Source organism: Pteropus medius, unplaced genomic scaffold, assembly GCF_902729225.1.
Source record: "Pteropus medius unplaced genomic scaffold, Ma_sr-lr_union100, whole genome shotgun sequence".
Taxonomy (NCBI): domain Eukaryota; kingdom Metazoa; phylum Chordata; class Mammalia; order Chiroptera; family Pteropodidae; genus Pteropus; species Pteropus medius.
This window is the reverse complement of record NW_024340849.1, coordinates 35,785,786-35,801,407: the sequence shown is the minus strand read 5'-3', so window position 1 is coordinate 35,801,407 and position 15,622 is coordinate 35,785,786. Positions and strand designations below refer to the sequence as shown.

Genomic DNA, 15,622 nt, shown 5'->3' with positions numbered 1-15,622 from the left:
ATCTTCATAGCAGAAACACATTATAGTTTACCTGTCAATCTTATCATTGTGCCAGGCTTGTTTTGAGTATCTGGAATGAGGAAGAGAAAGTAGAAAAGAGAGGTTATGGCCAGGCTGACAGAGGAGCCTCCAGAATCACTAACACCTTGGAAAAGCTGAGGGCTTCATTCCAAAGTAGCATCGAAATCTCTGGTTTCTTACCTCTCTGGCTAATAAGAAAGCTAATAAGAAAGATTTTCCCTACTTCTTCCAAAACTATAATGCCCTACTTTTTGAATCTTTTAGACAGGTGTTATGGTAGGTTCAAGATGGTTGAAAATTCTTTGTCACTATCCCTATCAGGAGGTGGATATTATTTCTCCTCCCTTTGAATCTGGGCTAGCTCCGTCTGTTGAACCAATAGGTTGTCGCAGAACTGCACTGAGCAGTTCCAGGCCTAGCCTTTCAGAAGACTGCACCTTTTGCTTCTTCTTTCTTGGAGTACTTGCGCTTGGGACACTCCCTCTTGGAACCCAGCTCCCATGCTGGGAGGGGCCCAAGCCACACACACACACACAGAGCCCCGCAGCCAGTATCAATTGGCAGCCCCATGGGGGAGCCGTCTTGGACGTCCCAGCCCAGTCACACCCTGATGACATCACGTGCAGCAGAAGTAGCCCAGTGAAGGCCCGTCCACACAAGAGAACCAGAGTCACAAGAGAGAATAAAATGTTTTAAGCTCCTATGATGGTGTGGTTTGCTCTGGAGCAATAGATTACTGAAATTTATAAACAAAAAGTTCACAAGAAGGATGTGTCTTGCTAACCAATGAGGAATGACAAAGCATGGGACATAACACTTGCCGAGCGGGAACAGGTGACAATGTCCTTATTCTCTAGTGGGTTTTGACTTCAAAAGTGGCCTCAGTTTTCAGGCCTCTTTTTGAAGCTCAACACAGAAAATTTTAAAAAGGAAAATTTCATCTTAATATAGCCTCACCCCGACATGTGTGTTTCACACAGACCTTATTTTTTAAACAGAGTTTATTGTATTTAATACATTATAAAATTTGAAAAATTGTAGGAAAGCAGCAGACTCAAACTGGAGCAACTCTAACAAGTACTAATTCTGGCCCCTTTGCAAAACTGATCAGTTTAAAAACAAAGTAACGTTCACATCTGTGAGGCGGACAAAAAAGTGTGACTTCTGTACAAACTACATTTAAAATTTCATGTCTAATGTCTTTTGAATGCAATGTGCTCATAAGAGTTTTTCTGAAGTCCTGCCCGGTCCCACCTAAAGAGAGACATGAAACCTCCATACGCAAAGAAACTCTATTCAAGGTGTTTTTTTTTTTTTTTTTTTTAAAAAAAAAAAAGGAAAAAAAGAAACAATGGATGGCTGTTGGCAATGGAAACTGTAAGGAGATGCGTCCTCACTGCTCATGGCTTGTTTATCGGTCAGAGGCCTCTGGAGGCCCAGGACACTTCACGGCCATCACAGCACCAACCGTAGCTACCACCTTTTTTTCTTTGTTTGTTTTTTTTTTCTTTCTTTCTTTCTTTTTTTTTGCATTTCCTACCTTTTGACATATATATATATATATATATATATATTTATATATTTTTTACACCTTGAGGATATCACTATTCCAATTGTTCCCATATGAATACAGGTGTGGTCTCTATTGGATATAAATGTGTCTTTTATTCAATTTTAGGTCCAGGACTTGGTTTGCTGTCCCAACTGCACATAAATGTCCCTTTTTTGTTTGTGTTATTTGTTGTGTATGTTTTTTCCTTTTTGCATATGAAATATGTCCATTTAGTCCAGAGGTTCTTGCTTTATCCGGATGACAGAGGGTCCACGGGGTGTCCGCCTCAGTTCCCGCCGCAGGACATATTCACTGAACTGAGACGAGTCCACTCCTCCCCCACAGGAGCCCACGATTTCAAATCCTCTTTGCTGCAACCTCTCGAGGACCTGCGAGGGGCCAAGACAAGCATCTGGTTAGGTGCGAGATATGCCCTTTGGCCACATAATCAACCCAAAGAACTGTCCCAGAGTCTGAGATCATGTGCAGCTCTGGTCAAGCTTATCCAACCCTTAAGTCTCCTTTCTACTTTTAAATGAAGACTCTGAATTAAAGGGTAGAAAGAGAGGGGGCAAACATTTCTAATACCTAAAACATGCCTTTACATGTTAGCTTTCCATATGCCAAGTTCATTTAATCGTTACAACCTCCTGACATAATGGGTTAAGGTGTTAGCTCATTTTATAGATGAGAAAACTGAGGCTCACAGTCAGTGATGGAATTGGGTTTCCAACTCAGGTCTATTTGGCCTCAAATTCCATGTTTTTTGCAACGTGTAATACTACCTTCTCTGAAAAAAAAAAAAGTTCACATTTCAAAGCTCATTTACCACTAAAATATATTCTATGAAATGAAGGATATGGAAAGACAGTGACATTATCTAAATTTACTCAGCCAGTGATTCACTCTCAACTCATTCACTCTTAACTCTGCCATTGTTCAAGTTTCCCGATACCGAGTTAATATACTACAGCTTGGAAAACTGACGTCATTTCAACAGCAGGACAAATGGAATACTGAAGACAACTGAGGTTTATCTCCATATTTTCAAGTTTGTGGCATCTGAAATAGACTTATTGCCGTGTGTACATTCAGGGAGGCAAGAATAAATGCAATGGTGATATATTAGAACACATATCCAAAATAAAGAAATTCTAAATGTCTAATATAAGCATAAGGCACCTAATCAATTCTTTAATTCTGAAATCAAATGTCAGAAATATCCCTGACTTTTGATTTGTCATTACATGTCTAACACAGTTAAATGCTAGAAATAGTTCCTATAACTCTTAGGCAAAAATAAAGGACACGGAACTGGAACATTCTACTTCTTTAGGAATCCAACAAATATTAGACTTGTAAATGTTCTCTGCCAGGATTCTGGATATAATTAAATTACTTCTGCATCACCCTATAGGCAAGATGACTCAATTATAACTTTAGAAAGATGTCTGGCTCAATTTTTTTTTGGGGGGGGCGGGGATGAAGTGAAATATTACTAAATAACTTCCAAAATGCATTCAATGTAAAGTGAACCCTTACTCTTTTTTAAAAATTCTTCTTTTTTGGTCACCTACTTTTATATGAAATATAACCTGCTATCTTGCAAAACAGCTCATTAGATGAGATTGGAAAGCAAGAGTACGCTTTCTGACACTTAAAACTTCAAATGCTGGCAAATTAAAAAAAGTCCTCATGAGAACAAAATGAACCTTCTGCTCTGCAATGCTCTATTTGTTGAGATATATTCATGACGCATACATATGCACACCAGTCAGCAAAAGGAAAGGATGAAGAAGACTCTCCCTAAGTTCAAAATCAAGATGTGCTTTGGTGGCAGATGAATAGAAAGGTGAACAGCTCCCTCTAAGGAGATTTCCAGAGTAGAGGCAGGAATGTAGCCTGTCTGCAAGAAAAAGCCCAGTTTGCTTTGCCAAACCACCTCACTGGAAAGGATTCGTTGCTGTGATGAGGACCGGAATTACAAAAGTAGAGGAAGCTTTGAACTTTAAAGAACTGAACCCTGATATCTTTTGTCTTTCAGTGTTGTTATAGTTGCTAAATTGCTAATATAAGGAAATCCCTAAACATCCCCCCCAGGGGGTTCAATACGCAAAATATGATAATTATTCAATATGATCCAGTGTTACCTTGGATGTGGTGAAAGCTTATTCCAAAGGAATGCAAACAGCTTACCCTTCTTGGCCATTACTTTTTAAACATCAACTTGTTAACAGCAAAGTTCCTTAATGTTAATGATCATTTGACAACACTAAAATCACTCCATGGGGTCTTGGGTCGAGTGCCTTATCTCAAAACCTCTGAAAGCCTAGAGGAAGGTGTCTATATCTTGGTCTGTGGAGCAGGAAACTTCTAGAGTGGGTCATGGCCGTGTCATACGATGACATTAATCCAGGTGAAAATTTCCACATCTAATCAGACTGGAATGATGGGAAAACTTGTCCGGCGCATGAATTTATGGCCTGAGGGGTGGGGTCAAGGCTTGACTTGTGAGAGACGAAGCCCTGGAGAAGCAGAGGAAATGCTTTTTTGACTCTGAATGGCTAGCTCGGCCCTTCCCTGGGAAGGGAGGGGTGGGAACGAGGTGGATGTGGGAGTAGGAGGGGACAAGGCGTATGTGGGAGGGGAGGGCTGTCTGCGAGGCCCACTGAGGAATACTGCAAGGGGCAGTGTGAGGTACACCTCTGGAACTGGACAACCCCGCTGCCTGAGAGTGTATGCCTTCCTAGCATGCCCAGGGCTCAGTTTCTGCCAACAGTTTCTGTTCTGTTCTCAGACATCTCTTCATCAATTTAAAAAATTATAAAGAGTTGTAGAACTCTTCAAGAGGCAGAATGGGAGTGTGACTGCTTCTAGTCTTTGAGCTTTGGGAGAGGTTTTGTTGTGTCAATACTGAACAAAGTCATGGGCCCATTCCAATTAAAAGCTCATCACTCCATTGACATCAAATCGTTTTGAGTCAGACAGATCTGGAATCAAGAGCTAGATGTGCCAAGGTAGGAGGATTAATAGTGCTTCCCTGTTCGTGCTGTTATAAGAAGATAGTGCATGTGCCACCCTTGGCCCAGGGATGACACATGTTAGTTAAGACGATGACCACGCCCACCAGTGTCTGAGGCACATGACACCACACATAGTATAATCCAAACTTCTGAATTCCACTCTTAAGTCTCCTTCTCCCATAGATTTCTCCATCTCAGAAACTGGCAATTCCGTTCATCCAGTTCCTCCATCAAAAATCTTAGTCATCCTTGGCTTCCATCTTACAACCCACAGCCATCATCAGAAAACTTTGTTAGCTCTACATTCAAGATATTCAGAATTGGACGCTTCTTAACTCTTGCTTGGACCATCGCCTTCTAACCAGTCCCCCGACTTCCACTGTCTTCAACCTGCTGCTGGAGTATTCATTTTCAAATCTGAGTTACATCACGTCATTCTTTTGCTCAAAATCCTCAAATGGCTTTCCATTTTACTCATGCCAGCAAATGAACCAAAAACTCAAAGGAAATTAAACCAACAATCCCAGAGTGCTCGCCATCCTCTGTGAGTCCCTCCACGATCTGTTCATGGCCATCTACCGGCCTCGTGTCTTAGCACTCGCTGACCCAGGTCTACTTTCTTCAAGCCACACTGGCTTTCCTGATATTCCTCAATATACCAAACATACTCCTACCTCACAGTCTTCGGAGCGTGCTGGTCCCCCTGCCAGAATACTCGTTCCCGGATATCCTTTTCTCACTACCCAACCAACATTTATGTTGGTTACTGTTTACCCCTAAGTCTATTCCCATAATATAAGTTCCATGAAAATAGAGCTACCGTCTCTTTTTTTCTCTTCTCTATCTCTAGTGCTCATACCAGCAACCTGGCACATAACAGATGTTCGACAAATAGCTGTGGAATGGTTGAATGAATGCTATAGAGGGGTAAATAGGTTTGTACCCAACAAAAGTGTTATCACAAGAGAGTTTTCAAGCTCTTTAGAGGGAAGATACCATGTGAAGGCAAGGTTAAGAAACAGCACTAAGAGTGACATTCGATGTCACACAGCATATGACAATGCTATACCTGGACTGAGTTGAGGTGACAGTAGCCATTCAGTGGAAACCTGATGACGTGCGTTGAATCGTGATTCCAGCCCGCGTTGACAGAGTTACACATCACATCGCCAATTTCCGGAAACACTTCTTCTATCAAGGATTTGTCACCGCTGAGTGTGATCCTTTCTCCGAGGTCTGGGGCAACGCGCACTACTAGGCACTCACAGGGCCTTGAAAAGCGACCAGTTTCTCTGTCCTGCTTCCATCTTTCCATCTCCAACAACATGGGTTGAAGCTGAAAATATTTTGCCTCTTCATATAACAAAGTATAGTCCTGAAAAAAAAAAACCCAATACATATTTCACACTGCAAAATACAAACATAAAGTACTGAAAGTGTCCATATATAAGAAGTGACTTTTTCACCTCTGTTATTTCAATAATCAAATCCAGGTGTAAAATTTTCACTTATAACACATTTGTACAGACTGAATTTGCATTCATTCATTCATTCATTCATTCAGTGATTACAAAGGGAGCTAACAGTATGAAGGGCCAGCTGGACCCTCTTCTTAGTGCTTTACATGAATTAAGTCCTATAATCCCCATAATTGCCCACGAACTTGGGAAACATTATTATTCCCATTTTGCAGATTACAAAACTGGGATGCAAAAGGATTTACCCAAGACTTTTCTCCTTTTGCAGAAAAATGCCTTTGAGTATTTAAAATTTGATTGTGTTTGTGGGAATCCGCTTTATATCTTTTCAGATAGAACACCGACATCATGTGAAGGCGGCACAGCTGTGCCCATTTACCAGCAGCCTCTACTCCCGGTCACATTCAGTGGAAGCTCCTGAACTTCTCTGGCAGGAGAGTTGGGGGGCAGTGTGATGGCGGAAGTGGGGCTGCAGCGGGGTGGCTGGGAGCCTGGGGGGGTTTGCAGCCTTCACCTCGACTTGAGTGTTGATCTATGATGGTTTGGGGGAGGCCGATGGAGATATGTAAGCTCAGCCCACCTATTAGTGCTGCCATTATAAAGTGAGAGAGGCAAAAAATCCTCAGGCCTTGACTCCTGCAGGACAGAGGTGCAGGAAAGGAAACTAGTCCCTTTCTGAAAGTGCCATCACCCAGTCTCTAGTCATGTTTTCTTTTCCTCTTGCCTTAAAAAAATCTATTGAATTAAAACAGAAATCTACCAAACAACATTAACACACACACACACACACACACACACACACACACACACACAGAAGGGGAGGACAAAGGAGGATGAGGGGGTGGAAGCAACTTAGGAACAATGTTATCAAGCAGGATAATATTATGCCTAAATGTAGCTATGGCCACAATCATCTCCGGGTGTGAAGTAAGTGGATACTTGTCCAGGCACGACGACTGAGAACATTTTAATCAACTGACATAGGCATTTCTGCCTTCCTTCCCCAGGCTGGAGCTGGCAGGCGGTGGTGCCTGGTGCCGTAAGCCCAGGGCCTGGGTGCTGTCAGAGGCCTCTGCCTCCCGGACAGAGAGGAAGCATGGGGAGAGGATGACCACAGGGGAACTGTTTATATTTGGCACTCTGTTCTTTCTCTTGCAAATCAAGCAGCAGCAGCAGCACTAGCAGCAGCAGCATTAATCAAAGGCTTACAGAGAAAACAGTGTGGAGAGGTGAGAGAACTTCAGATCATCCACTTTCTCTACTGAGAAACTTGGGCCGGGTAGAAGACGCTATCGGCGATACTCATCGGCAGATGGGCTGCTTCTCTGTTCTGTCCTCTCCTAGCAACTCCATTACTACAGGAGTCTTGGTTCCCCACAGAAAAGCAGCCCATTGCTCTGATCACCTTCACTGCGTATACTGCTCCCTGCTTAGCCTCCTGACCTACAGGAGACACTGTTTGTTTGAGGACTTGAGAACTAAGCTGAGGTATGGCCACTCTTAAGACAGAGCAGAACTGAGGCCCCCTAGTTCTACCTGAGGGTAAAAGTGGGGAGACTGCAGGTTCTCCCTGGTCAACCTCTGCCCCCCTCCCCAATATAGTTTGCCAGCTTTGAAGTACACCAATTGTGAGATGCCGACCTCAATACTTACTTATAAAGATGACAGCTCTTAAGGAGATTTAAAAACCGCCTTCCTTGAGAGTTACAGAAGTAAGAACTGCTACTGCTTTTGATTTTCCTATGAGATTTAATTACAAATTTTAGCACAAGGAAGATTTGGACTCCAGTGAAAATATGCTTTGTCTATTCTAGAGCCAAGTCCTCAAATCTTAAAAGATGCTTAGAGCAGTCTTCTTGACCAGTCTTGACCCTACAGAGGAATCCTTTGTAACATCACTGAATAGTAACCATTCAGCCTCTAATTGATTGCTTCCAGTGATGGGAAGCTACTACCTAACAAGGCACAGCATTTGTTTTGCAGCTCTGATTGTTGTAAATATCTTCCTTAAAATGATCTGAATTTCTCTGTAACTGCAATTTATTTGTTCTAATACTTTCCTCTGGGGTTTCAGTGATCTTAATCTTTCTTTGACATGTTAACCCTTCAAACATTTTCAGACAACTTGTTATTATTCAGGCTGAAAATACCCAATCTTTTCAGCTCCTTTTCATTTGTTATGACTTTGAAGTTCTTCGACATCTGATACGTACTTGACTTTGTCAACATGCTGCCTGAACCCAAACTAGAACTGACCTTGACATTTTAGATGTGATCTAATGAGTGCATTGTACAACCTTTGCTTGGCTGGATACTCTAATCACTATTAATGCAGTCTGTATTAGTTTCCTATGGCTGCTGTAACAACTGCCACAAATGTATTGGTTGAAAACAGCACAAATTTATTCTCTTACATTTCTGAAAGCCAGATGTCTAAAATAAGTCATTAAGGCTGTGTTTCCTTTGGAAGATCTAGGGGAGATTCCATTTCCTTGCCTTTTCCAACCCGGCCTGCATTCTTTGGTTTGTGGTCCTGCATCACTCCTACCTCTGCTTCTGTTGTCACATCTCCTCTTACTCTGACCCTCTGCCTCCTTCTTTCACTCATTAAAACCCTCGTGAATACAATGGGCCTACCTGGACTATCCAGGTTAATCTCCCTATCTCAAGATGCTTAGTTTAACCATATGTGCAAAGTTCTTTTTGCCATGTAAAGTAACATATTCATAGCTTCCAGGAATTAGGAAGTGGACATCTTTCAGGGACCATTATTCTGCCTACCACACATTATAAGGCCATATTAGCTTTTTTGGCAATCCCTTTACTCTGTTCACATTTTGCTTACAGTGAAATCTCTACACCTTTTTCACAAGAGCTGCTCTGGAGCTAGGTCTTCCTCATTCAGCATTTGTGAAAATTTTTAAGTCCTTCATTATTTATCCCTCTTTATGTGGCATACTCTTGGCTCTGAATTCCTTGACAATGTTTTTTCGAGGTGGCAAGATCAAGATCTCATTGAGAAAATGTGGGTTCCTTCACTCAACACTCTAGGTTTCTCTCTCATTTTTGTGCCATTTCGAACTAAGTGTTCTGTTTCTATACGTGAATCATTTCTTAAAATACTGAGAGGACAGGGCTATATGCAGGCCTTTGTTCAGGTTGATGCTCAGGTAACAAATGAAAACACTCTGGATTTTGGCTGTTCAAGCAGTTATGAAACCCCTAATTCTAAGATCATCCAGCCCATAATTATGGCCTTTGCTAGATGACTTGTTGAAATACCATGTGTTTGGGTGGGACTCCAAGGGGAAGGCTGGAGGTGTGGGAAGGCCCAAGTCTCCATATTGCCCACATATTCTCCATGACTATTTAGGGCGCTAGTCTCCTTATCTGTAAAGTACATTAAAGTAGTTTCCAGCCCTGATATTCTATGAGCCTATGTCCATGATCTACTAGTTTGTCCAGCATAACCCAAAGGCAATGAGGTTAGTGAGACTTAGGGCTACAAGCCCCCTTATGCTGACTCTGAATCTTCACCACCTTTTTTTTTTCTCTGAGTTCACAAACCACATGTGTAATAATCTGCTCTAAAGTCCAGCTGTGGACTGACAGAGTGCCTCCCTATATAACGTGGTTCACACTCATCGTTATCTGCTCTTGAAAAATTAGAGAAACGTGGGCTCTTATAAGACTTTTAGCCCTGCTCAGTGATTTCTCAGGGATCCTGCTAGTGCTTATTAAAGTGAAGGTTTAAAATTAGGGCTCCCCCAAAGGTCATCTTGCACCTGAGATATCATCTTGGGCCCAGCCCAGAACTACTTCAAGTCACCAGGTGTTCGTCCTTTTACTCTCTTGACTATCTGGGCTCCATTTTTTCCTTTTCTACATTGTTCTACCTGGTCTGTGCTGGGGGAGCGAGCGCTAGAGAACAGCTGAGCACATGGGCTTCGCTTGGCCATCAGCTTCCTGCACTGACTTGCCTCCAAGCATCTGCCAGCTCTGGAACTAAAAAGATCCCTCTTGTTGTTGTTACCATTTTCTGCATGGTTAAGTGCACGCTGGCCATTCGTTTTCTTGGCAGGCTCCTTAGTATTTGTCTTTCTCTAGTTCCAAACGCATGCTTCAAGCTCCGGCTCCTCGGAGAAGTCCCTGCAGAGCAAGGCTGCTTTCTTTAGAAACCTCATCCCCCTTTCCTTCCTAAGTCAGGATCATTTCGCTTTATTATCTAAACCCCATAATTTTTAGAGTTTATTATGTTTCCTTTCAGGTTTTCTAGGTTTGTGCAAATGGTAGGATTTCATTTTTTGTAATGGCTGAGTAATATTCCATTGTATATATGAACCATAATTTCTTTATCTAATTGTCTGTTGATGGGCATTTGAGTTGCTTTCATATCCTGGCTATTGTAAATTGTGCTTCCATGAACATAAGGGTGCATAGATCTTTACGAATTATTGTTTTGGTTTTCTTTAGATAAATATCTAGAAGTGCAATTGCTGGGTCAAAAGGTATATCCATTTTTAATTTTTTGAGGAACCTCCATACTGTTTTCCATAGTGGCTGTACCAATTTGCAATCCCACCAACAATGTATGAGGGTTCTCTTTTTTCTGCATCCTCTCCAACACTTGCTGTTTTTTGATTTGTTGATGACAGCCATTCTGACAGGTGTGAGGTGATATCTCATTGTGGTTTTAATTTGCATTTCCCTGATGACTGGCGACCTTGAGCATCTTTTCATATGTCTGTTAGCCATCTGTATTTCTTCTTTGGAAAAGTATCTGTTCAGGTCTTCTGCCTATTTTTTAATTGGATTTTTGGGGTTTTTTTGTTGTTGTTGTTATTGAGTTGTATAAGTTCTTTTCAAAAGCTTATTTCTTGATTAAATATTTGGAATTCAGAAAACATTTTCCCCAGAGGGAGGAAAGTGACATACACAGTGCATTGGTCTCCTATGGCTGCTGTAAGAAATGACCACAAATTTGGTAGCTTAAAACAACACAGATTTATTCTCTCACAGTTCTAGAGATGAGATATCTGAAATGGGTCTCGCAGGGCTAAGGTTGAGGTGTCAGCAGGGCTGCCTTCCTTCTGGAGGCTCTAGGGAGATTCGGTTTCCTTGTCTTTTCCAGCTTCCAGAGGCTGCCCACGTTCCTTGGCTTGTGGCCAGCAATCACATCGCTTCCTTCATCACATCTCCTCCTCTGACTCTGACCCTCCCGCCTTCCTCTTTCTCTTATAAGGACACTTATGACTCCATTGGGCCCACCTGGATGTCCAGGATAATCTCCCATCACAAGACCCTTAACTCACACCAGCAAGGTCTCTTTTTCCATGCAAGGTAATATATTCATAGGTTCTGGGGATTAGAATGCGGACACCTTTGGGAGCCGTAACTCACCCTATCACATACAGTTCCTAGTTCCGCAAAACAGCTCCAAGGCTTATTTAACTCCTAATGTGCTGGAAGTTTTACATAGTAGTTGACAGGTTCTACACACAAAAGGAACTCAACCACTTATTCATTTTAAGATCTGCTTATGTGCCAGATGCCAAGCTAGGCACTGTGGGCACAAAGAGGGCTCCCCTGTGGGGAATGCATTCCCAAGAACTCTAGAAGCTCTTCTCCTACCCCTGCTTGAGAGAGTAGGCTCCTGCTCCTGGACCCTTCAGGCTGTGCTTCTTCCCTAGAGGGCACACTGTGTATGTATCAGGGTATCTGCAAAGTAGAGGCACCAAGAAAATGAAGGGAAATAAAAAGATTTTATATTTTACATTTCAAAATATAGCATCCAAGCTGTTGTCATCTTAAGGGGAAAAAATCAGGTCTCTGCAGGACTTACTTTCATTTTTTTGGAAAAAAAACATTCTTTTTTTGGAGGGGGAGGTGGGCCACCACAGTTCTTTCAGTATTTACCTGTCCAGTGGCCCCCATTTCCAGCTTCTCCCGTCTACTCTTGTTTTTCTGGGGCAAGGATATCCAGCCTCAGATTTATCCCGATGGCTATTAAAGGAAACAGAAGCAGTAGCAAAGTGTCCTTTCTCCACCCAGCCATTGTCTCCATCCCTTACCCTCTAAATCTCATAGAGAAAAGCTAAAGTATGCATAGGTGATAATAGGAGTAACAGTATCTGCACCAGGGGTGCAAATTCTAGGTGGCAGCAGCTGAAACCATGGGCTGGAGTGGGTACTCTCTCAGGTGCTGGAGAAGAGCAAACTTCTTGGGGGTCTACACAGCTCATCGTTCTGCCTTCTATGAGAAATGTTGCCACAGCAGATTGGCTAGAGCGTCAGCATCAGAGCCAACCTGAGACAATCAGATGGTCTCTCTGTAGAACCAAAGAAGGGGCAAGAGACCCTGGGCACTGTGGGCAACGAGCCATGGTATGAGCAGTGCTCTAGAAGCCCACAAACTCTCATGACTGAAGTCTGTAGAGCTGCCCTGGTGTTTCCGCCCGAGAGAACTCTCCCACTAGTTCTAAGACACAAACTAGTATCTTTCCCATAAATACTTCCTTCCTCTTTTCCTTAAGCTAGAGTAGGGGGCTTCAGCTAGAAGTGATTTTGATCCTAGAGGACATTTAGCAGTGCCTGGAGACATTCTTGGTTGTCATAAGTAGGAAGGGGGCTGCTACTGGCATCTAGTGGGCAGAGGCCAGGGATGCTGCTTGACAGCCTACAGTGCACAGCATAGCCACAAAGAATTTAGATTCTACTATAAATTATTATTTGGCTCAACTGTTAGCAGTGCAAGCTGAGAAACTCTGAGCTTGACAGAGATCATTTTTGTCACAGCCTAAGGAACACATAAGTCACCCTGATCGAATAGTCCGTCTAGCATCATTAACGGTAGTTCAACAACGTGTTTAGTAATGTGATTAATATGAAGTACACAATATCACTGGAGATGTATTCTCCCCCAAATGTTTAACTTAACCCCATCAAGTCTTTAGATATAACTTACAGTTTACTGAAAATTAGAGGATAGAGAAATGAGCTAAACTACATATGACAAGGTAACCAGACAAATCCAGATGGGAGAACATTCTATATGGGAACTGGTCTAGTCTCTTCAGAGAGTCAGCATCATATGAAAAGGGACTATGGTAGATAATAAAAGGAAGGGACATAACTAGATTCGATATGTGGTCCTGGGTAGGATACCATCTTGGAAAAAACACCCATAAAGGACATTTTGGCTACCGTGATGCGCCTGCAATGAACATCGGGGTGCATATATCTTTACAGATAAATGTTTTCAAATTTTGGGGGTAGATACTCAGAAGTAGTGCTGGGTCATATGGTAATTCTATTCTTAATTTTTTGATGGACCTTCATACTGTTTTCCATAGTGGCTGTACCAACTTACATTCCTGTCAGTCTCTTTTTCCCCACATCCTCTCCAAAACTTGTTATTACTTGTCCTGTTGATAATAACAATTCTAACAGGTGTGAGGTGGTATGAGGTGTGAGGTGGTATCTCATTGTGGTTTTGATTTGCATTTCCCTAATAGCTAGTGAAGTTGAGCATCTTTTCATATGTTTGCTGGCTGGTTGTATGTCTTCTTGGGAGAAGTGTTTGTTTTGGTCCTCTGCCCATTTTTTAATTGGATTTGTATTTTCGTTGTTGAGTTGTATGAGTTCTTTGTATATTTTGGATATTAGCCCCTTACTGGAGGTATTGTTTGCAAATATCTTCTCTCATTCAGTTATTGCCTCTTTGTTTTGTTGATGGTTTCTTTTGCTGTGCAGAAGCCTTTTAATTTGTTAGGTAGCCAAGACATGGAAATAACCAAAGGGCCCTCCAAAAGGCGATTGTATAAAAAAGCTGTGGTACATATACACAATGGAATATTACTCGGCCTTAAGAAAAGATAAAATACTGGAACAACATGGATGGATCTTGAGATTATCATGCTAAGGAAAATAAGTTAGACAGAAAAAGTTGAGAACCACATGATTTCACTCATATATGGGATAAGAAACTGAAAGCAACAAACGAACAAGACAAATGAAAACTCACAAACACAGTTTAATGGTTACCAGAGGGAAAGGGGGGTTGGGGAAATAAGGTAGATAAGGGTAAAGGGGGGTCAAGTACATGGTGATGGAAGGAGATTTGATTTTGAGTGGTGAACACACAATGCAATATATAGATGACGTATTATTGAACTATACACTTGAAAATTAGTTAATAATAATTTTATTAACCAATGTCACTCCAATAAATTTAATAAAGATATCTGGGGGTCAACAAAAACTGAATATGGTTGCAGTATTGGGGAAATACAATTTTAGTATAATGGATTGGCAGAGATTATTGTCTGAAATAAGTATAGAAAATTCAGAAAGCTATACACTAAGGTTTAACACTGGCTATCTCTGAATGGTGTGAATATGCTGTTTAAACTTTTTTTTCACTTGTCTATATTTTCAAATTTTCTACAATGTACATATACTTATATAATGTTAAAAGGTTATTAAAAATAGCTAATAGACTTTTGAACTTAAGCCAGGGATAGGTAAGTTGGGAGCTGCCTGCCAGCAAATTTTTCTTTATCAAGGAAGGGTGGACATTCATCTAGAGACTGCAAGAGATGTTAGCAACAGGGGGGACACTTACCAAAAATGTTCAAAATAAAAGACTAGAGAGAGAATTTTGTGGTTTCCCATCAAAAAGAGGACCAGAGCTCTGGATTCCCGGTGGTAAGGGAAATTAGAACTGAGTGTGTGCATGTGTGTGTGCATGTGCACGTGCATGGGCAAAAGCAGAAAATAAAGCAACAATGAACAAATCGGTATAATTGGGGGAGGGGAAATTAAGGGAAAAGAGATAAACACTCATGTCCATAATAAAACACTGCAGAGAAGTTCTATAGTAGCTTATCTAGAGGACAGATTCCAACGGCTTTCAGTGGGTGCAGGGCACAAGCAACTGCCACTTAAATGGTGTTCTGAAATACGAAATTATTTAAATTGTTAAATGGGTATCCAGCTCAGTCAGCACATTTGCAGAATGAGGTTTTAAGGGGCACAGGATGCTGTGATTTCAAGATGTCATTCATTTGCTCAACCCAGCATTAAATTGCTGGAGAGGGAAGTAGATAATAAAGAATGCTCTCCCTAGCAAAAGCAGTTAAAGAGATCCTCTCCACATGCCAAATGCTATGTCCCTTTTCCAAGGTCATGAAATAAACTCTGATGAGGAAGAAAGAACCTATTATGTTGTTCAGGAACAGGCAGACTTAGAGCTCATCTGTGCAGGACTGTATTTGTGATTCACACAAACTGACTGTTGCTGTTGGTGCAATTCCATCATCGACCACAAGGGCTGAATAGCCGCCTCACTGTCATTCTCCTGCTGCTGCTCCTCCAGGTTCCAGAACACCCTGTAATTTATAGCCCAGAGGTTTCGTGGGAAACATTTCAGGGCCCTGGGATACGTGAGTTTCACTTGACATGCTTTTTATCTTTTTCCCCAAGCACGGGCTACCTACAGCTAAATTCTCAGCCAATTAAAGGGTGTGTTCTGTACTTAGAATTGATGA

General features: G+C 41.7%; 1 protein-coding gene across 3 annotated transcripts in view; it reads right to left on the bottom strand.

Moving 5' to 3' along the window:
* Positions 1 to 1,004: 1,004 nt before the first annotated feature.
* Positions 1,005 to 15,622, bottom strand: part of KCTD1 (potassium channel tetramerization domain containing 1) — an 85,922-nt gene continuing 71,304 nt past the window's right edge. For all 3 annotated transcript variants that reach the window (XR_005648907.1, XM_039844011.1, XM_039844010.1), the window contains 2 exons: positions 5,666 to 5,971; positions 1,005 to 1,962 (listed from right to left, as the gene is read on the bottom strand). Coding sequence is in view for 2 of the 3 variants with exons in the window: in XM_039844011.1 (XP_039699945.1) it covers positions 1,804 to 1,962; positions 5,666 to 5,971 (465 nt within the window). In the remaining variant the exon portion in view is untranslated. The remainder of the gene's footprint in view (positions 1,963 to 5,665; positions 5,972 to 15,622) is intronic.